This window comes from Panthera pardus, unplaced genomic scaffold (genome assembly GCF_024362965.1).
Source record: "Panthera pardus isolate Hobbes unplaced genomic scaffold, ASM2436296v1 HiC_scaffold_6, whole genome shotgun sequence".
Lineage (NCBI taxonomy): Eukaryota > Metazoa > Chordata > Mammalia > Carnivora > Felidae > Panthera > Panthera pardus.
In genome coordinates, this window is record NW_026526991.1 from 95,686,096 (window position 1) to 95,708,905 (window position 22,810).

Genomic DNA, 22,810 nt, shown 5'->3' on the forward strand with positions numbered 1-22,810 from the left:
ATGCTCAGCAAATACCAAGCAGGATAAATACAAAAGTTACATCCAGGCATATCATAGTCAAACTGCTAAAAATCAAAGATAAAGAGAAAATCCCCAAAGCAACCAGAAGCGGGGAAAAAGATACACTATGTACACAGGGAAAGTTATACTAATTATGGATAACTTCTTTTAAACACCCAAAGAGAGAGAGAGAGAGAGAGAGAGAGAGAGAGAGAGCGCGCTCAAGTATGTGCACAAGAAAGATATGGATGGAGACCTAAAGATTTAAAGAGACTTAGAGACACATAAACCATCTGCAATGTATAGACACTTGCTTGGATTCTGATTCAAGGAAATGGTAAAAACATTTATGACATAGTTGGAAAAAATGTGAACATTAATAAGATATTTGATGATATTGAAGAACTGTTAGTTTTCTGGTGATGTGATGGTTTTGGGTTTATGATTTCATAAAGGGTCCTTATCTTTTCAGACCTGTACTGCTATATTTACAGATGAAATTATATCCAGAATTTGCTTTAAATTAATTTGAAATGAAATTAATTTGAAAGCAGAGAGTAGGTGGGGCACAGAAGAAACAAGACTGGTCATGAATTGATTAATGGAGCTTGTGATGGGTACACGGTGGCTCATTAACTAATTCTAATTTTGTGTAAGTTTGATATTTTCCACTATAAAAAGTTTTTTTTTTTAAAGTTTTATTTATTTATTTTGAGAGAGACAGAGACCGCACAAGTAGGAGAGGGACAGAGACAGGGAGAGAGAATCCCAAGAAGGGATTCTGGCAGTGCAGAGCCTGATGCAGGGCCCGAACTCATGAAACCATGAGATCATGACCTGAGTTGAAACCAAGAGTCGGATGCTTAACCGACCAAGCCACCCAGGTGCCCCTGTTTTTTGTTTTTATAAGTACTTAGTCAAGCTTGCAAGGATACATGTTGGGATAACAAGTACTAAATTCTTCACTTTAACCCAAATGCAAATACATGCTTACAGGGTACTTAACTGATTAGGCCCACGGAGTTAAATTTTTTTTTTTTTTAACGTTTATTTATTATTGAGAGACAGAGAGACAGAGCATGACCAGGGGAGGGGCAGAGAGAGGAGGAGAGACAGAATCCGAAGCAGGCTCCAGGCTCCGAGCTGTCAGCACAGAGCCCAATGTGGGGCTCGAACTCACAAATGGCGAGATCATGACCTGAGCCGAAGTCCGACGCTCAACCGACTGAGCCACCCAGGCGCATCCCCCCCTCCCCCCCCACGGAGTTAATTTTAATGGCTGAGATTATTAGAGTGATAAAATGACCTGCCATCTTTTGGGGATGAGGCAGATTTTCCTTTCATAGCTAATAAGGATCTCAACTCTGCTGTCCACAAAAATGAATTTCTCTCTTCTCTGTCACAGAACACGATCATGATAAGCAACCACTTAAAACGGTTGCATTTCGAAGTTTCGTGCATTTTCTTCTCAATGCCATTTTCTCCCTTTCCTTAAAAGCTTATTAAGGTTTAACAATACCTAAGGATGATGAAGACCGTGTACTGAAAAATCCTATTTCCTGAGTCCATTTCCTGTCTTACAAATTTCAAAACAGAAACAGGCGTTGGCCAGTAGTCTGGTCACCTGCAGGCTTTCTTTGATGTCTTGGGCTTCAAGGATCAGCGTATGGGTGTGAGCTCGGGGCAAGCCTTAGGAAGTCTGGGTGGACTATGAGAGGAAGAATTTTCATGCCAAGGGTAAAAGAGGAACTGATGTAATGTCCTGGAGAGATTTCACTCTCCGTTCCTGCCCAGATCTTTGGGAACAATGAAGGAGGGAGACAGTGCTCTGGATAATCCAACTCAGATTGTACTTTTGACTCTGGGTCCAGGCAGGAACAGGACTTGGAGGAGCTTGATTTATTTATTTCTCTGCAGACACCACTCAAAGAGGAAGTACTTGATGAAGTTGATAACATTAATGGTAGAGAACTGGATCCAAGGGTATTTAATTCCAGGCTCCTGGTGGTCTGGGCACAACCACTGTCAAGGCCGAAAGTCCTGCAATAAGACCTTCCAAGCTTTGTTTCAGTTTGCAAAGCATGCGCCCACGTATGGAGTAGGCTATGACGCTCCTACCCTGCCGCCTGCTGCCCCTGTTATTACAAGTTGGCAGCAGGGGATGGAAACTTCTGAGACCAGAGCCGGCAGGCAGAGAAGCTCCGGACACAGGAAATGCACTGAGCGGACAGTGGGTGCATTAAATCCCCCAGATGTAGGAGTCTTCTGTCTAAAACAAGAAGATTTTTTTTGGTCTGGCCTTGATGTCTGGGTTTGTTCTTGGTGAACTGCCCAGCTGGAGAGCTGGGAAATTATCCACATTGCCCTCGGTCTGAAGGTCTTGATACGGGAGGGAAATGCGCAAGAAAGCCACACATAATTAGTCAGTGTGGGCATGGAGGGAAGGGGGCAGGGACGACCAAGGACTGGTAGGGAACCCATCCTGGTTGAAAGTGTTTTCTAATCCCAAACCTTTCTCTTCGCAGACCTCTTTTAGGTACAAATAATCCCAAACAGCCCAAATAAATTAAGACTTTAAATGTGACGAGCACAAAAAAGGTCTGATTTCTTTTGTCTTCTTTCCTTGTGCTCATTAGAAAAGTTTGTCCATTTAAAATTCATCAAAATTTGACCCAATTTAATCATGTTATAAATAATGAATAACTAGTAAACTTAAACCAACAAAAACCACCTTTGGTTAAAAGTCATGGGCTTTGCGGCACCTGGGTGGCTCAGTCGGTTAAGCATCCGACTTTGGCTCAGGTCACGATCTCACGGTTCATGAGTTTGAGCCCCATGTCGGGCTCTGTGCTAACAGCTCGGAGACTGGAGCCTGTTTCGGATTCTGTGTCTCCCTCTCTCTCTGCCCCTGCTCTGCTTACACTCTGTCTCTCAAAAAAGTGAATAAACATAAAAAAAAAAAAAAAAGTCATGGGCTTTAAGTAGGAAATTTCCAGGGTAGAGCAAAGGCTGGAGCTTGTATCTCACACACCAGGATGACATTTCCACCACTATGCTTTCCCAAGGCCATGGGCAGCGATAAGAGAAACTAGTCAGTGAGATGCAAATCAACAGGCCCAGCAGGTGACTTACTCAATCAGCCTCAGTCCACTGTGTTCCACATTCTCCTGAAAGGAACCACTTCCCAGCATGACTTTGTAAAAGATTAGTGGGAACCACAAATGATACGAAGAGCTATAGAGATTAAATGCTCTTGGTCTTCAGGTGCAATTCAAAATAGATTTCCTACACACGCTTAGGGTCTGTCACCCCTTGCTATGGGTTGAACTGTGCTGCCTGCCTCTTCTCCCATACCCTTCAATTCATATATTGAAGTCCCAACCCCTACTGCCTCAGAATGTGACCTTATTTAGAAATAGGGTCGTTGCAGATGTCATCACTTAAGATAAAGTCATATTAGAATGGGGGGTTCTCTAATACAATATGACTGGTGCCCTTATGAAAAGGAGAATTTGGACACATAGACAGGCACAGATTACATGAACGGAGGGGGACGGTTTTGCCACACAGTGATTACAAACTATGCGTTGAACCACATAACCTTCAGTGATGCCAACCGTATTTCAAGTAGAGTCTTGGATGAAAGAGTAAGGAAAAGTGGTCCTTGCTCTCAAGGATATAATAGTCTAATGGAGAAAAGAGACACATAAAAAAACACAAGCAAAGGCTATGGGTGCTGAATTATGAGTCAATGTGCACAGGGTGCATGCCAGGTGATGTTGAAGGCAGAGATCTACCAGTCAAGGAATACCCAAGGTGGCCAGCAGACCACCAGAAGCTAAGAGAGAGGCACAGAACAGCCTCTCCCTCCCAGCCCTCAGAAGGAACCGATCCTGCCCTCACCTTGATCTTGGACTTCTAGCCTCCAGAACTGTGAGACAATAAATCCGTTGTTTAAGCCACCCAATTTGTGGTACTTTGTTTTGGTGGACCTAGCATACTAACACATCGCCCCCTGCCCCGCCGCCACCACCTGCCCCTTCCTTTTCCAAGAGGTCCCACTAAGATATTCCACTGACTTCCACCTGCCCATTTCAGTCTATTCACCTCGCAAGTTGCAACTGTCACTAAAGGGCCTGAGAAGAAAACCAGAAGTTTGGAGCGTATGATGCGCAGATGCGTGAGGTCGTAAACAATGAGTCCTACGTGAGCTCCCAGAAAACTCAAGGCAGGTGAATTGCAGGACTCTGAGGTTTCATCTTTATTTCCTGTGGGCGGGACAGCCTCCAAACAGGCTAGCCTCTGCCAGTGGCTCAGCACAGACGGCAGAGAGCCAGTCTGCCAGCCTCAGTCTCAGTAAAGCCGCACAAAAGAAGTGAATGAAGAAACCAGCGGGGTCAGGTTTCAAATGAGCCAATTAGACATGTGGGGGTAAACCCTGTGAATCATTTATAGGGAGGGGGTCAGGGTGGCACAGAGATAAGTCAGAGTGCTGGAGAGGGGAAAGAGCAAGATAACAGAGGGCTTCCTGCTCTGGAGGTGAACCCCAACCGCCCCAGTCCCCTTATCTCAAAGTGCTCAGAGAGCACTTCCCCAGGGCTAAGAGGAAGTTTCTTGAAAACTTCCCAGGTACCTGGGGAGAGTTAGTCATGCATATTACGGATCTCTTGCGCTGAAGTTTCTGGTTTAATAGAGCCAGCTAGCCCCTGGCTACGGGCAGCCTCCACATGACTGGAGGACGCCAGAGGAGGTGGGGAAGGTGAGCGGGCCCTCTCTGAAGGAGACTGATGGTCTAGACAGATGAAGAGGCTCTGTGCACCACGCCAGGGCTCCACACTCTCCCGTCACAATCAAATGTTCCATCAGAGGACAAGGGTCAGAGGGTAAAAGGTCACACTGCCCCAGCCTCTGAAACATAGGAAGCAAAGCAGGACAAAGGGGCCCTAGACAGGGGGGAGGAGGAGTTAAGAGAAGAGTGGGAATGAGGAGGCCAAGGGGAAAAGGTGTTCCCTGGTGTCCCGAGGGGACAACAGGAAGTCAAGATTTGCTGGTCTTCCTCTGGGGGAACCTCATTGTCTCCAGCCAGACCCAAGAATCACAGAATTGAAAGGGGCACAAGAGGTTAACCTTGCAGTGCTTAAATGTGAGAGGAGACAGCTGGAAGGGTCCCAACGGGGTCACGGAGGACCGACCCTGTGCCTGCTACGGTGAGGTAACAAAATATGAGCACCACTCATTTTCAAAACAGGCTGTGCCCTGCGAGCAACCGGGGTTGGTGTTTGAAATGTATTTTCCCATAGGATGTAACGCAGGGGGCCTGGTGTGCCTGTGAAGGAATTCTGTTATCAGGGCGCGGGGAGGCAGCAAGGCCCTCCCTGTGTCCGGGATGCACAAACCCGGTGTCCGCACACAGTGTGTTTAGTCACAATCACTGAAATGATTAGGACAGCTGGGATTGGAGGTAAGAGAAACAAAAACCCCGACCATTGCACAGCAATGTGAACACGCTTACGCTACCCGACTGTATGCAAAATGGCTTAGAATGGCTTAAAAATGGCTAAGATGAGGGGCTCCTGGGTGGATCAGTCGGTTAAGCGGCCCATTTCGGCTCAGGTCATCATCATCTCGCGGCCCGTGGGTTCGAGCCCTGCGTCGGGCTCCGTGCTGACAGCTCGGAGCCTGCTTCTGTTTCCGTGTCTCACTCTCTCTCTCCCCCTCCCCCATTGATGCTGTCTCTCACTGCCTTTCAAAAATGAGTAAATGCCAAAAAAATTTTTTAAAAATGGCTAAGATGATGTTATACGTATTTAATCACAATGAAATGTTTTTTAGGTGGAAGAAAAAACCCCAACCAAACAGTGGTAAGAAATATCCAATAATGGCAATGAGTAACATTTACTGAGTGACAGCTCTTGTTCTAAGGGCATTTGCCATAGTAACTTGATTCTTTTCTTAAATCAACCATATTCAATGGGTATTGCCATTATCCTTCTTTTACAGCTGGAAACGGAGAGACAAGGAAGTTAAGCAACTTGCTTAAACTCACACAGCCGGTAAACAGGGGAGCTGGGATCTGAACCCAGATGGTCGGGATCCAGAGCCCGTGTGCACACACACACCAACCCCATTGTGCTCTCTGGCTCCGGTAAGCATTACAGGATTAACACAGATGTCAAACCCTAGCCAATGGCCTCCCTGACACCTTAATCTCATCATCACGGTTCCAGTAAGACTAGAGAATCAGGGAAGTTTTTACAGCAACCAGTAAGAGGACGGCTGGATCAGCTAAAAACTTTATCTACCCGGGTGCCTATTCAGCAGCTATCCTGAGGGGCCAGCTCCAAGGGAGCCAAAGGGCTGGTTCCCAAGGGGGTGACAGCCAGCGCTTCTGCTCTCAGAAGCCAGTGTCTGACTCCGAGCCCACACTTCTCCCAGGCTGGGGGATTTTCTTCATGCCAAGTCCATTCGTTCTGAGGCCGTCAACGATCTCTAGTGGGTTAAGGCAGTCCGAATTAGTGTGAGTTTTTAGTATGATGAGTTGCAGACATACAGCGGTATCTCAAAAGTTATCTCTGACCGTTTTGTTTGTTTGTTTCGATTTTCAAGTGCCGTGAGGCAGAAAAACTGTGAGCAGGCTTGCCGGGCACCTGCCATCCTGTACCCCAGTCAGGGGTCCTGGTCTCCCCAGTTCTTCTCATTGCCCCATCTTTGGTCCTGTTTCCAGGAATTAATGTGCACAAGACACATTAACAAAAATGTTATTTGGTTAGCTCATTCATGCTGCAATGGAATGAACACAGGCATCAGAGCGAAGCAGACCCAGGGCACTCGGTAAGTGTGTAATCTGGGGGCTCTTGGCCTCTATTTCCTCATCCATCAGGTGGGGATAACATTACCTTCCTTATAGGGTAGTTGCGAAGAGGAAATGGTTTAGACACGTTAAGAGCTTAGAACAGGGTCTGGCACACAGCAAAGACCCGATAAACGTTAGCTGTTATTTTGTCACTATGAAGCAGATTCACAGACCTCATCTTCTTTAATGATCTCATTAGAATTGTGTAAGATTTTCTTCCTCCAGAGCAGTGTTTGGGCACTCGGATTTGGTAGTAGAGAGGGGGGGTGGGGTGGAAGCGAAACATTTCTTGCCATAAAGCAATCACATAAATGAAAATCTGTGGGCTATCCCGGAACGCATGCCACCCCCCTCACTCCCCACGGATAAATGATTTCTCTCTGTTCTCTGGGCTGTCACCGTATGCTGGTTGTACGGAGAATCGAGGTCAACTGTTGTGACATGGGAACGTTCTCACCACTTAACGATGTCTGTGTCCACCTGGTGACAAAGGGCTGCTCCAGAGCAAAACTTGTGTTTTAAAAGTGTGTCCACTGTTGCAGAAACAATCACAGCCCTGCGTGTGTGAATATTTTCAAATTAAAGTGATTAGGGGCACCTGTGTAGCTCGGTCGGTTAAGCGTCTGACTTGAGCTCAGGTCATGATCTCATGGTCCGTGAGTTCGAGCCCCGCATCAGGCTCCGTGCTATCAGTTCAGGGCCTGGAGCCTGCTTGGGATTCTGTGTCTCCCTCTCTCTCTGCTCCTCCCCCACTCACCCTCTATGTGTCTCTCTCTCTCCAAAATGAATAAGGACTTAAAAAAATTAAAATTAAAGTGATTGAAAATCACCTCCCACTCCCTTAGATGGGGCAGAGGAGAGGGTGGGCAGAGGAGAGGGTGGGACTACAGAGCTGAAAGGGTAAGAGGATGCCCAGAGGGGTCACTGGACGACAGCACATGATAAACACAAATCTTGTTCCTTGTCCCTACAGACTTGTGCAGAGCCAGTCCTACAGGGGTGACTCTGCAGAGCCAGAAGCACATTTCATATTGCTCCCTGAGCTTTCAGGGAATCACGATTCAAGCAGTTTTACCACCAAAGGCCTATCGGCGATCGGATATACACTTTGGAACAAAGTCTTTCTTTGTAATTACTCCATGGAAGCTAAAAGTAACTGATTTCAGGACGTACGGTGTCAAAAGAAGTTGATATAACTGTGTGTGACCAAATACATTTATTTTATCATCATTTGCCGACTTGACATTTCTAAAGACATTTACCTCCTGGTTTTGGTGAACGAAGCGCTATCGATTTTCGGTTTGTCTCCTTCCTACGTCACGATCTACCTCACATCTAACTCATTCATAGCATGCTGATAAAATGAGTCACAACAATCAAAGAAAAGGGATCCGCTGGAATGGAGGCTTTCATCACGCGATAAAGGAACCGTGCCACTCTTGGTTTGACTACTCAGAGGGGTAATATCATCGGCAGTTCTTGATTAGGTGACACAAGTGAGAACAGACGTGATGTTCAGCTGTTTCTGAGCAACATCAAGCAGGACACATTTAGGTTTTTCTGGATTTTAGTTACTCAAGGCCCTGAAGGTAGATCACATGTCTTGGCCATCTTCTTATCGCCCAGGGAGACCCAGACTTTGGAGGGAATGCAGGAGTTGAGAGTGCAGGAGATTGGAGACCATTTGTGCTAATCCCTGTCCTATAGCTGGGGAAACTGAGGGCCAGAGAAGAGTAACTCAGCCCTTAAGCTTTGGCAGAATAGAGGATTAGAGCCTGCTCTCCCGACTCCAGAACCCCGCCCTTTAAAAAATGTCATCTAAGCTGACCACGCGTGCTGGCTTGTCTGGGGTGGTCCTGGCTCATGCCCATTGCCCAGCATACTTGCTGGGAGTCCTGTTCCACCGTCACAGTGGCTCGCTAGGGGCGAGAAATTCTAATGTATAACGCTGCGTTCTCGTAAGTACGCAGGGGAAGAGAGTGGCAATCCTGGCTCTCTAGACCCAGGAGGACATCAGGAGTCTGCTCTGCCCACCTGGAAGCAGTATCATGGCCCACCTCTCCCCTCAGGGCCTGGAGGGGAGCCTCTGAGCCCTAACACCAACCTCCTAGCTTCTGGCACCGCCACATGGCTGCCCGGTGTGATTTCAATGTCACGTACTCAGATGGGGGATCTACGGGGGAACGGTTGCGAGATTCACCAAGATCTGTCTGTATGGCGAGATCAGTTCCCATTGCGCAGTGATGGATGTCTGAGTTGGTAAAGTCGGTGGGAGGGATGAGGCGAAGTCGCGCGGGGTGAATGGAACGCTGTCTTTGCGCCTCCCTGTGCCAGGCCATTGAGGGGCCGATCGGTTCTCCTCCGCAATGTCCCTGTTGTCCTTCCATTCTGTCATATTATCTCTGTGTCACGTCAACAGCAACATACTTTTCCAAAGGACTGTATCCCCAATTATGGGGAACAGATCGTTGGGGGTTAGAGTATTTGATATGTATAATTTCACTCTAGAGCCTCTTCTTTCAGGACCAGAGCTTTCTGTGTGCTAACAGATGTCTGTATTAGTGTTTTACCATTCACAAGCAAGCATAACAGTATTCATTCTAGAGATCACTCATGTTGAGCTGGATGTGTCCTTCTTTTTGGTGGAGAAAAGGGAAAGAGGCGGGAGGTGTTCGGAGGTAGGGAACTTGTACCAGTCCGTTCCCTTCTCTAGAGGGTCCCCTTGTTACCAGTGGCAGTCTGGGGACAGGCAGCCTCTTCACATCACCTCCATGCCTTGTAGAGCGCTTCTCATTTGACACCATCTGACAAAGACCTAAACTGCCCTTCTCGTGTGTCCACCTGTTCACCTGAGAGAACGCGCCCTGCGTCTGAACAGGCCTGCGCCCTCAGGTGTTGTTTGCTGGCTGAGAGCTTTAAGGAATGGTCTCTGAGAACACACTACTTTTTAAGAGCTGAGACAGAGCTCATCACTGGTCTGCAGGGTGATGAAGCCCTTGACCTTGGTCTCATTAACTCCATTCTTTTACCCACTGAGTGGTCACGACCACCATCCGAACACTTGAGAGCACAGCTCCTTACGGCGTATGCAGTGGTGCATCTGTATTTACTTAGCCTGACAGCAGCTGTGAGAGGCAGTGAGCCCAGCTTTCTCTATTGATCAGCCCCGGCAAATGAGAACAGCGACACGCTAACTTCTGAGTCAAATCAGACCAAGGAGAAGGGAGGAAGGAGAGACCATTAAGCCTCCAATCACATCTGGGAATAAAAAGAGGAACAGGAATTCCAAATGGGTTTTTTTTTTTTAAAGGGGGGGGGGAGGGAAAAAAAAAAGCCCATCCCTCACCTTTTGTATCTGAAGAGGCAAGCTAGGTAATACAGTTCTTGCCTTAATGTCAAGCTTCAGTAAACCCACCTCCTCCTCTGGAATCGCTGCTGGCAATGACGAAAGCCGGAAATGTACAAGGCAGGAAGCGCAAAAGGACGGAGAACCCGAATTGTTGGGGGTTGGGGAGTGCGGCGGCTAAATGAAGCCAGAGTAGAGCAGGAGGAAGAAAGGACGGGAGAGAAACAGGCAAGGAGCAGGCAAGCAACGCTCATTTACTCTCCATCAGGAAAGCAAGGGGCCCTGCTGTGAAGCGCTTGGCTCCAGGAAGCGATGGCGGTCACCCGGAGTCAGGCTGTCTTTTGTGAAGTGTTAATTAAGAAAACAAATAACTTCTCATTTTTTGGTTTGCCAACAACAAAACAAAACTATTAGCCCTGCCCTTGAAGATGCCCACTCGATTTAAGGAAATACCCCCGAGGCACCAGGGATTCAGGCCCCTAGTAAATCAGGTCCTAAGAGAAAGCACAAGTTTAAAAGTGTTACTTTGGGTCCCCACGTCTGTTGTCTAACTGATCCGTGGAGGGAAGAACATGGACATAACGTTCCTCAGAGGCACGAGGCATCGCCGTTCAACAGAATAGGGCACAAAGTAAGATTTTAATAACGGGTTTCTGCACCCAAACACCTGCTTTAGAACAAGGTCCGGGGCCCCAGGTCAATTCTGGCCTTTTTTTCTGTTTTCTACTGACGATTTTATGACCACTGGGGCTTACTGGAGAAGTGGAGCACTGGGCACATCTGAAGTAGGCACTTAGGCTGAGCACACCGCAAGGAACCACCTTTGGTGCACGAAGGTGGAACCCCTGGTCCATCAGAGTTCACAGGGTTGGAGTCCCCCAACTCTTAGTACCCTCTACTCACAAATTTTCAAAGACCCCCTTATGCTCCTTCACTAAAGTCCTTTACACTCAGGTCCGATATAACCTCCTTGGACTAACTCTGCCAAAGGAAAGTGTTGATTATTGTTGAAACCGGGTGATGGCTCACAGGGGTTTATTTACTTTATTTTCTCTATTTGGGAGAAATCTCTACTGTCTGATATTTTCTAGAACAAAAGGCTGGTGTGTGGGCGGGGGGAAGATAAGCTCTATAACCCAAGTCATCTGACGGCTCTTTGTTCCAGGGGCTCACTCCACCCTACCTCTTCTGCCTAGAGGGTTCCCCACTTTATCCTTGCTTATCAGAATTCTGCTGCACCATCAAGGAAGCCTCCAGAAGCACCTGCTTTATGAGGCTGCCCCTGATGCTTGCGCCTGGATGTAATTTCCCCTCCCAGTCTCTCTTCATGGTGCCTACTATTACAGCTGTGCTTTGATATACATGGATCTATGCATCTCATTTCTTTATGAATTGTGGAGAACCAAGATTCCGTCCTATTCACCTTGGCATCAATACATGTTTGTTCAATGACGAACCAATCACATGAATAGGAACAACGCATCCAATAAACGATGAAACCTTTTGGATTGTCTAACCCTGATGAAAGGAAAGAAAAGGTTCCTCTGGTACCTTCTTCATGGTTCTGATGCAGTAGGACTTCTGGCTGTGTGTGTATAGAGTTTCCGGGGTGGAAGAAGGGTGAAAAAAGAATCCGAGGTTTCCTCTGCTTCAGAATATGCTGAAGGAGTTCATAGAGCACATCACCTGGGAAGAAAACGGAAAGAGAACTAGAGCAAAGGGAGTATTTTAGTTAACACACTGGGCTTCGACTCTATGGGTGGCAATGATGTAATGGTCGGCCAGATGTGCATGGAGCACACAGGGGAAACTCCTAAGGTTGGAGCCATGGGCTCGTTTTTTTAATTGGACTTTTTAAATTATGAAAGGAATATACAAAAAATGCTTAAAAAATGCTGAAAACGAGAGAACGGGAAGCACCTATAATCCCATCGCGCAGAGAAAGAAATCCTGTTACCACTATCTATGGTTTTATAGTGAGAATCAGGCTTGTGCTAGAGTTTTGTATGTCTCTTTTTCTCTCCACATTATTGAACGGCTCCACTAGCTGCAAAATGACAGCCCATCGCAGGAAGGTACCGGACTTTGTTGGACATTTCCACGATTGCAATTTGTTGCTATCATTCTTGCGAAAAATATTTTCCTATCAATCTTTGCTTGCATTTCTGATTAACCAAAGAAGAACGATGAAGTCATTAAGTATGAAAATTTTTGATGCTCCACTGGCAATTCATAGAGAGCTTCCGACAGGAAAAAAACAAAACAAAAACCTTTCAAACCCATCCCAACCCCAGGCAGGAAGAGAATGAGTATGAAAAACGCACAACCCCAGTCAGAGGGGCTAACTATTAAAGATACCCTATAAAGAACCGGCACATTCTGGGATGCTCCCCTCCTTTAAAAATACACACAGGCATCGCTCCAAGGTTCTACAGGCCTCTAGAAGATCATCTCTAGATGTCAGCCCCTCGCAGAGGATGGTGGGGGCTGGTCTGAACTAGGTGCCTCTGTTCTGATATATTTGGTATTTAAAATGTCCACTGAGTAGTTAATTAGCAAAACAAAACCTCCCCAACCCCCCCAAAAACCTGTCATGGTCTTGTCCCACCTCTTTGGCTTAGATTCAAGTTCAAAAATGCAGGTGGGTGCTCAAAACCCCTTAGGGGTGGGTGATGAATCTTTAAAATACCACAGGCTTCTGACTGTCCCCCTACGCCCTTCCAAATACAGATATGCAGGCAGTCAACAATTGCACCAGACAATGGGCTTTTGTCTCTAATTTTAGCCATTTTTAACAGATACTTTAATGAACCACTTGATTTAACTGCATATTTTGGGCTATTGCTGAATTATTTTTTTCTTTTAAACTCTGTCTGAATCCGAGAAACGCTCCATATTAGTTTCTTTCTTTCTGCAAACCCTTTGTACCAAATAAAGTTCAAGATCGCTGTGTTCTAAGGGACTCCTGAGGTGCCTTTGTGTCTTTGCTTTGATTCTGTTCCTTCCTCTACCTTTGAGTGTTGGTTGTCATTAACATTATTACTTAGTGACACTATTTACTATTATGATGAAATAAAGCACAAGCCTTTAAAGAGCTGAAGACAAGCATGTCACTTGGGAATTTCCTTTTGATGACACGGGTGAGAAGATGCAGAGGTGTCGTGAGCCAGACTTTTACAAATGTTCCGTGTCAGGTAGAACCGTGGTGCACACGACTGTGTTTTCTGAGCTCAGGAGGCCTGGAGCCCATCTAATCTGAACCTAGTAGTCATGGTAATGTCGTCTCTGATGCGATGAGAATATAGAGCCTGAAATACGGTCCTATTTTAATGATTCATATTTTAATCGCGTACAAAAATAAGTCCCTAATCAACACTTTGTTTCTTCGGGTTTACTGTAATGTCTTCCTGAACTTTTCTTAATTTACACGGCCTCACACCCGCTGGGTTTTATCCTGTGGGTTTCAGCAATGCTTTATTTCGGTAGTACGCAGAAGAGAAAACGAACACACTGAAAAATGTGTTCCTGATGATTACTATTACTAAAAAAAATGGTCAGTAATTAGTGTATCCATTTTGGAAGAGGAGGCCAGGAAATATAAATTTAGTGTCTGTGAGGGTGTTCAACTTTGTTCGTTCAGAGAGGCAGGCTGATGTGGCGGGGAAGGCACGCACATGCAGATGCGGCCGCCTGGGCTTGCGTCCCAGCCCCTCTGCACCAGGTGACCTTGAGCAAGTCCCTGAACTTCCCTGTGAGATGCAAACAGCATCTGCCTTGGAAGTCTGCTGGGAGGGTTCGAGGAGGGAGCAGGTGAGGTACGTGTGTTCATGCTGGCCCCTCCTCGGGAGTGCCTCCCCGGGCTGCAGATGTCCCGCTGTGAGAAGGTTAAAGACTCTTCTGCTGGGAGGTGGTCAAAGCCAGGGCAGGTCACTTCTTTTTGTGTTTCCACTTCTCTATGTACATATAGAAAGTGAGGCAATAAAGCAGAATGGGGAAGAGTCTATGCTCTGGAGTCAGACTGGTGCCTTGGGCATGCTCTTCACTCTCTCTAGTTCTCAGTTTCCTGGTCTTTAAAATGGTCACGTTAATAACTGCCTCGTAGAATCAGTGTGAGGACTGGATGAGGCAATCCCTGTGAAAAGCACATCACGGCGACCAGCAAATAGTAATAACTCAGCAAACACTAGCTGGTTTTGTGACCACCACTGTCCTCACCACCATCATTATCGATATTATTAAAGTGGCACAGGGCAGACCTGTGGACCCTTGAGGCACTCTCACGGGGAGAACAAAGAAGGGGTGTGTGGGTCATGGTCATTGTTATGTTCTCCCTCCAGAAAAGAAAAAGGTTAAGGGAGGCCATTCACCCATATTGGCTTCTCCAACACCTCCCCCTGGCCCGGTGGGCAGCCCCACGGAAGGACTGGCAGGTTCTCTGCCCCAGACCTGCCCAGCCTTCTGTGCTGGCTCTCTTCTGTCTCTCATCCCACAGCTGGCAAAGGGAGCCAGGCAGAGAAGGTTCCTATCTGTGCAAAAGAAAGCAGGGGAGGGGTGAATCGAGTGGAACTCTGCCAGTTCCTTACCTAAACCATAAGCCCGTTATGAGAACCAGTAAGGTAACATTTGTAAGTGCCACCTGGGACGGCTGACTAATGGGTGCGAAAATTTAACTCTAAGACCATAGAGTACGGCCATAGATGGATCAGTCCATTCACAGACATGTTTCCTCAGCAACCAGGGGCTCAGTCGGGGAATGTGGCTGGCTTAGCACAAATGTATCACTACTACGGGGGAAAAACCAACTTACTGTGCATGCCCTGTGTATGCGTGGTTGGCAGTAACAGTGTGTGCCCGATAACAGCTTGCAATCTTAGAAAGGATTCTAGAGGTTACTTCGATCGACTCAAACTTGTGTTCAGTAGAAGTCCCCTGCCTCCCCTTCCCCTGCCAAGAAGTAGCTTTGGCTGAGCACTTCCAGTGATGGGCAGCTGGCCACTAACATAAGCAAACCATTTTTGGACAGCTCGAGTTGATAGGAAGTTCTTCTGTTGTTAAGTTGGAACCTGGCTTCCCCTGCAATCTCATGGACCTCGGTTCCTAGTTTTGGCTCTGGAACAACACAGAACATGTGTCTTGTCTACAACAGCTTTCCAAATAAATAAAGGCGGCCTCCCATCCTATCCCATCTCCCCTGCCTCCTATTCCCTTCGACACCCAGCCTGTTCTCTTGCTACACTCTTAAAATATTCACATACACAGAAGATCATATCTAAAAAGTAATACTAACAAAAAGATCTCTGGATTAAAAAAAAAGACATTTAAAAATAAGTTATACTTGGGGCACCTGGGTGGCTCAGTCGGTTAAGCGTCCGACTTTGGCTCAGGTCATGATCTCACAGTTTATGGGTTCGAGCCCCATGTTGGGCTCTGGGCTGACAGCCCAGATCCTGGAGCCTGCTTCAAATTCTGTGTCTCCCTCTCTCTCTGCCTGCCCCCCCCCATTTTGTCTGTCTCTTAAAAATAAATTAACATTAAAAAATTTTTTTAAAAATATATGTTATATTTATTTGCCTGCTGAAAATAAAGAGTGTGAGCCATAGCATTGCATATTTAACTTAGCTAATGACCACTGGCTTGAATTCAAAAGCACCTGTCAAAAAATTCTTGGCCCATTTAATTCGTGATAAATCTTCTCTGTCTCCCCAGAAAAGAAATACCCAGTACCGACTGTAAAAGGTGCTGTTATCGTACTAAACAATGGAACCAAGGCTATTGTTTAAGGGGCAGTAGCTCTGGTTGGTTTCTCTATGTATCTTCGTGCATACATACATAGTTCATGGACGCACATTTACGTGCAAAGTAGAGTTGCCAGGAAGCTAGTTGAGCTTCAAGGCTTTTACCTGCATAGGCTCCCGGGAGGAGCCCTAGACCTACTTGTGTCCCCCAGATTATAAGCTTCAGGCCCCATAAGACCTAGATGTACTCCTGGGTACATGCACACATGTGACGCGTGCTGTACTTGTATGCACACACACACACAGCACATATGCACACACACGTATACAGCACAGAAACCCACACGCTCCACATACATATAATTTTGCATCGGTGGTCTTGATGGTGAAAAGCCAGGCATCTACTTTGAGAATAAATTCTTTTTTAGTACTTAGTGTTTATAATATTTATAAATAGTATTTATTTATACAGGATTAGTATAAAGTATGCAGCATGCAGTATATATACAGTAATAGTATTTATAAATACAATTTATACTGAATTGTATTTAGTACAGTACAAATTTTATATGTAATTTGTTTCAAACGGGTAAGTAGAGAGAGTAAACAAACCTGCTACAAGTTGCCTGCTCAACGTAACTCGTGTCTGAAGGCTGAGAACATACAAATGCTATTTGGGGGGCTAAAGTCATCTCTGTTTCCTTCCTATTAGAGGGAAGAGCTTGGGCTCTGGATCAAAGAAGTCCCAAGTTCAAACCCTGGTTCCTCTACTAGTCAGCTGCATGCCCCCGGGGAAATATCTTTTCTCAGTGAGGCTTAACTCATGGCTTATTTAACCTTCTTTTGTCTCAAGTGAGAACAATGCCACAGACTTGGCTGGGCTGCTAGGAAGACAGGTGAGATGATGTGGACAGGCAGCAGCCCTGTGTCTGCGATAATGTGGGCCCAAGAGGTGGCACCCCTTGTGACTGTGAGAATTAGTAACACACGTGTCTCAAAAAATCTGGAAACTATTTGCTTTGCTTCAACAGTTGTGTATTTAAAGTGCATATACAATGCATGAAGTCACATTTGTATATGTCGAGTATGTTTTCTTCCAGTTGACATCATGTCACATAGACATTTCTAGTTCAGTCTCTCTCTCTAGTTCACAGTTGTATCTTCAGCCTCTTTCTATGGGATTCTTCCTTTAGCATTTGAGCAGTGTCAAGTTTTCCTGTTTTCTACACACACGCATGCGCACGCACACACCCGTAGTGCTCATCTTCCCCTCCAACTACTGCTGTTTTTCTGGTTGCATCACAGCCAAGCTTGTCTGAGGGACTGACCAGCTCTGCTATCTCCACAACTCTCCCCTTCGACTGCTGACCTCATCAGGGGAGGATGGTCGGTACCTGGGGACTCTGACTTTCAGCAACATTCAGCAGCAGCACTCACTACCTGCCTCCTTCTAGAACATTCCATGGCTTCAGACGTTCCCCTCCTGGATTTTTTTCCTACCTCTCTGCGCTTCCTCCTCCAACCCTGCACTATTAAGTCTCCCTAGGCTCACACGAGTCTTTCTCCCCAGTAATCTCATCTCCTCCCGTGGCCTCAATCAGCCTGTCTATGCTAAATCTACTCCAGCCAGGAATTTCTTCTTAACTCCAGAACCTTCCGCTATCTCCTAGATACTTCCTCTTGCGTGACATACGGACACCACACGCTTAATGTGTCCAGGGTAAGTCTTTACGACCCACATGGTGTTTCCTAGTCCAGCGAATGCCCAGTTGATCAGGCCAGAAACCTGGGAGTCATGCTTAATTAACTCCTCTCCTTCTCTCATCTAGCATCAGTCACCAAGACTTTCAGACTCTACCTTCTCAATAGCCCTGGCATCATCCCCTGCTGGTTCTGTCCTACTTCAAGTTACCACCTTTGCTCCTGGATGCCAGCCAAGCCAACCACCCCACATCCATTCTTCACACTTTGTACCTTTGCACGCATCCCAGTCTCTGCTTAAAATGCAGAATGGCTTCTACCTGTCTTTAAAACAACCTTTAGAACCACGAACATGATCTGCAAGGCCCTATAATCTACTGAAGAAATAATAAGTGACTCAATGAATAGTCGTAGAGTCACAGTACATTCCTTTATATTTACATTCTCCAAGTTTATGTAGCAAGTCCCATACTGTGGGTGGCTTGGGCATTTCCACGTTTTATAAACAGGATTGCTAAGGGTATCTTTTCTTTCCCCCCACTGGACTGCATCCTTGGGATATTTTCTTTCTTTTCTTTTTTTTTGAGAAGAGAGAAAGAGAGAGAGAGTGTGTGAGTAGGGAAAGGGCAGAGAGAGAGAGACAGAGAGGGAGACGCAGAATCCGAAGCAGGCTCCAGGCTCTGAGCTGTCAGCACAGAGCCCGACACAGGCCTCAAACTCAAAATCGTGAGATCATGACCCAAGTCGAAGTCTGATGACGCCCAACTGACTAAGGAGCCCCTGGGATATTTTCTCAAAATAGTATCATCAGTAAAAGGGTTTTGATCACTCTTTTTCCCCCCACTTTTTATTTAAATCCAAGTCAGTTAACATATCGTATAATAATGATTTCAGGAATAGAACTTGGTGATTCATCACTTACATTATAACATCCAGTGCTCATCCCAAAAAGTACCCTCCTTAATGCCCATCCCCCCCCTCCACCCAATACCCCATCAGTAACCCTCAGTTTGTTCTCTGTATTTAAGAGTCTTTTGGGGCACCTGGGTGGCTCAGTCAGTTAAGAGTCCGACTTTGGCTCAGGTCATGATCTTGTGGTTCATGAGTCTGAGCCCAGCATAGGGCTCTGTGCTGACAGCTCAGAGCCTGGAGCCTGCTTCAGATTCTGTCTCCCTCGCTCTCTGCCCCTCCCCTGCTCATGATCTGTCTCTCTCAAAAATAAAAATAAACATTAAAAAAAAAGTCTCTTATGGTTTGCCTCCCTCTCTGTTTTTATCTTATTTTTTTCTTCCCTTCTCTTATGTTCATCTGTTTTGTTTCTTAAATTCCACAGATGAGTGAAATCATATGATATTTGTCTTCCTCTGACTGACTTATTTTGAGTTTTGATCACTCTTAAAGTTCTTAGACACTACTTGTTCTCCAGAAGGCTGGGACCCTTGCACGATGTCATCTACTGTGCTACCCACAGCCCGTCCCCCCGGGGCTTTGCATCACTTAACTTCTCAAGTTCGGTAGATTTAAAGCAGAATTTTAACATTCTTAAAATGTGCACTTTTCAGGGGATGATTTACTATGTACATATCCTCATGTGAAGATTATCTGAAGTAACACATTCTTAAATTTGCAAACTGTTCTCTTTTCTCTTTCTCTTCTGTTTTTATTCAGAGATTTTGGTTTCCTTTTGACCAATTCTTAAAACACAAAGGGGGCAAGGCTGGGAGGGATGCTTTTCAGATTTGTCATCAAATTCTCTCTGCTGGGTCCTCTCGGCCTCCAGTAGATGTTCAGGATGAAGTCCACGGCCTCAGTTCGTTCAGTCTCGGTGTGTGTTCAGCAGGGAGAACGCCAAGGCTGGTGCTGGTCTATTGAGGTCCCACTGGAGGCCACGATAGGCCCCTCCCATCAGGGCACAGCTTTGCTTTTGAACTCTGTTCGACCTTATTTTCTGAAAATTCCATTCAATCCATTTTTGTAGGCTGATTAAAGTACAGGCCTTTGTATTTAGTACAGAGTGATTTCTGTAACCATAACCATAAGCTAGTCTTTTACTTAGGAACCAATATTTGAGAGTTAGCTTGGTATCTGTGTCTCAAGACACAGAGATCCCGAGAAAAAGGGTGCAGGTTGTGGGAAAACGTGAACACTGCATTTAAGGCAAGAATAAATCAGTTAGAAAAGAGATATAGTGAGACAACTGCCTTTAGCGGATGCAGAACACAGAGGGGTATTACAGATAAACCAAAAACTAAGCATGTGAGAAAATACGAATATTGTAAAATGAGTAGGTGCTTTGTTACAGGACGTGTGGTCTGTTTTACAGGTGATAATGCCATGCTGTCTGGCACAGGGATCGGTCATCACTACCACTTTACAAATGGGACAAGGGAAGAGCTAAGAAATTAAAAGACTTTTCTGTAACTGGCTTCTTAACCATTTCTCTGATGTGTAGATGCTTTTTTTCCCCTGCTCTGTTCACAGACACAAGGAGTATAGCCAACTCTCGGTGTCTCAGTCAAGGGTCACGCTTCCTGCAACTCCCACACTTCGGGACCATAATTCCCCTCCGTGACCAATACCCTCAGTTTCTGCAACTTGATTCTAAAATAGCCAGCTGACCCAACCATTCAACCCAGCAAATGCACCTACGGTTGCTTAACAGAAATGAATAAGCAAGTCGGTCCGAGGAGGAACGTTATGAAGATACAGATCAGTATTTTTCGTTTAACCTTGAAAGGGAATTTTACTATATTTGGAGGTCACAAGCGAAGCGTATTTCCCCAAACAAAGGTTCTGGTGCGTTGGAGAGGGAAGAAATAATTTGCCACATCACATTCTGGTACACTGGAAGACTAATTTGCTTTGTAAATCCACCATACGTTTTTTGCTGAATTGAATTGAAGGAGCTTTGAAAAGATGCTTATTTTCCATTTTTTAGCATCAGTAGAGAGTCTAACATGAATTGAACTGAAAATATCTTGTGGCTTTTGTGGCTGTTGTTCTTATAAATAATGTGTACGTAAATCTATTCCATCTTGATGTCTAACGGTGGATAACTCTAAAAGAGTTAATATCAATGTTAACTTCTCTGTTCCTTATTCTCAAGTCTCAAAGAGGTCAAATAGTCAAATATCCCTTTGAATTTAAATCATCCCAGACCATTTAAGGCAGTTACTATCTAGTAGCTCAAAGAGTAGGTAAGATTATCCCGTACAGGTAAAATTTTTATAAAGTTAAGATTCCTCTGCATTTTTTCCTTAGTTTTGCAAATGTTATAAATTCACATCTTGTGTCCCCTACCTGGGAGAATATTCCAAAGAAAATATCCCATGTATCTTCAGCCTTACCATCTTCTGTTTGGAGATAATATGTTATTTAAAGCACATTCTAAATGTTCCCCGCTTTATTCTAGAGGTTGAACATGGAGAACTCTTGTCCTGGAAATGGACAAGACAGGTGTAGTTTGTGAAACGGGTCAAAGAATGTAGAGTTCAGAGAGGCTACCATATTTGGACCTACGATATATTAATATTTCAGGTCATTAAAATTCATTGGACACTGTTCCCTCCTCTCTACATTTGAAATGGGTTGTGTTGGGGAATGTTATGTCCATATACAGACCGCATAATTCTGGGTGGGGCCAGGCAGGAAATAAGGTTGGGAGGAAGCTATAAACATCCAATTCACGGTGACGGGGCAACCAGATACTTTTGCTTATTCCAGCGGCTCCATGACTAGTGAGAAGCTGCTGCTGATTCATCTGAGGCAGCAAAAAACATTCAAAGAAAGACAGAAAAAAACTGACCGAAGTATCAGTTTTACAAGACATATAGGTTGAAGGGGATCAAAGTATTTATTCATTGCCTGTAGGGTAGGAGATTGTACTATGTCATAGAAGCTTAATATTGTTTCCTGGTTGAGGTTGGGCCTAACTGTTAAGAGCCGAAGGGGGCTTTGGATCCATATGGTAGAAATCCCATTTTACGGATGAGGAAAATAGGGGCCAAAGAAGTACTGTGACCTGCGGATGAGCCACGTATAGAACGTGGGCCTCCAGACATCTACTATATCAAACGCTAAACCAGAAAGCCCATGTCAGAAGAAGCAGTGGCAAATGCTACATGGGAACACTGAAGAAGATTTTCTATTTACACCTTGTCCCTACCCGAGGAGAATCCGAGTAGGTAGATCATGCCTCACTACCCTGCTACGCGGCCACTCCACGCGAACGTCTCCTGAACTCTTTCGCAGCTCGTTTCCAAACCCTCTGACAATATCCCTCTTTTTGTGGTCAGTTTTCTTGCAGCCCCTCCTGGCAGGTATCACCTTGAAATTCTGTCCACGGCTTTCTGGTCGATGCCTTAATTAAATTACCTGCAGTATATATTTCTCTTTACCCCCAGCTCAACACAATAGGGGTAATGCTCACGTCTACTATTCCCAGCTCTGGCCTGGCTCCAGTCTCAGATTTCCAGCAGCAGAACAGGATGAATCTTTTTGGATACCGTGGCATTGCTGGGCCAAAATGAATCTTACTGCTTCCTGCAGATGAGCCCCTCTTGTTAGCTAACCATTCTGTGCCTGAAGTACTGTTATTTTATTCTCATCGATCTAGTTCTGGATTTCAATGTCTCCAATTAGGACTGTAGCTATAGCATCCTAACTGGTTTTCCTGTTTTTAGTGACCAAATGAGTCTACCCTATGCACTGACAGCCAAGGTCTGCTCCAAAGGGAGGGCTCCAATTCTGTTATTGATCAAAACTCGTCAGTGGTTTCCCACGCCCTGCCAAATAAAATCCGAGCTTCTTAACGCGGGCTTTAAGGGACTCATGTGTTGGGTCATCATTCGATCAATATTGAGTGCCAACTGGATGGTGCAGACAGGCCAGCTTGACAAGACACAACCCTTACCCAAATGAACTCCCTCCTCTAGTAGAGGGATGCAGAACAGAAAGCAATCCTATAAAACATGGTGTGTGTGTGTGTGTGTGTGTGTGTGTGTGTGTGTGTGTGTGTGTCAGGAGCCATGACAGAATTAGGGTATGCTCTGCGACATAAGAGGAACAGCACCTAGCCCAGACTGAGGTGGGAAGAGGTGGAGGAAAAGGAAGGCAGGCAGGGCACAATCAGGGAAGCAGGGATGTGAAGCAGGGAAAGCTTTCCCGGAGAAGGTC

The 22,810-nt window shown here is 45.7% G+C and overlaps 1 protein-coding gene across 4 annotated transcripts in view; it reads right to left on the minus strand.

The window, feature by feature from the left end:
• ETV6 (ETS variant transcription factor 6) overlaps positions 1 to 22,810 on the minus strand; it is a 248,801-nt gene that overhangs the window by 24,030 nt on the left and 201,961 nt on the right. For 3 of the 4 annotated variants that reach the window (XM_019451980.2, XM_053894835.1, XM_053894834.1), the window contains one exon: positions 11,751 to 11,885. The exons of the other annotated variant lie outside the window; for it this stretch is intronic. In XM_019451980.2, the coding sequence (XP_019307525.1) occupies positions 11,751 to 11,885 (135 nt within the window). The remainder of the gene's footprint in view (positions 1 to 11,750; positions 11,886 to 22,810) is intronic. 4 annotated transcript variants of the gene reach the window in all.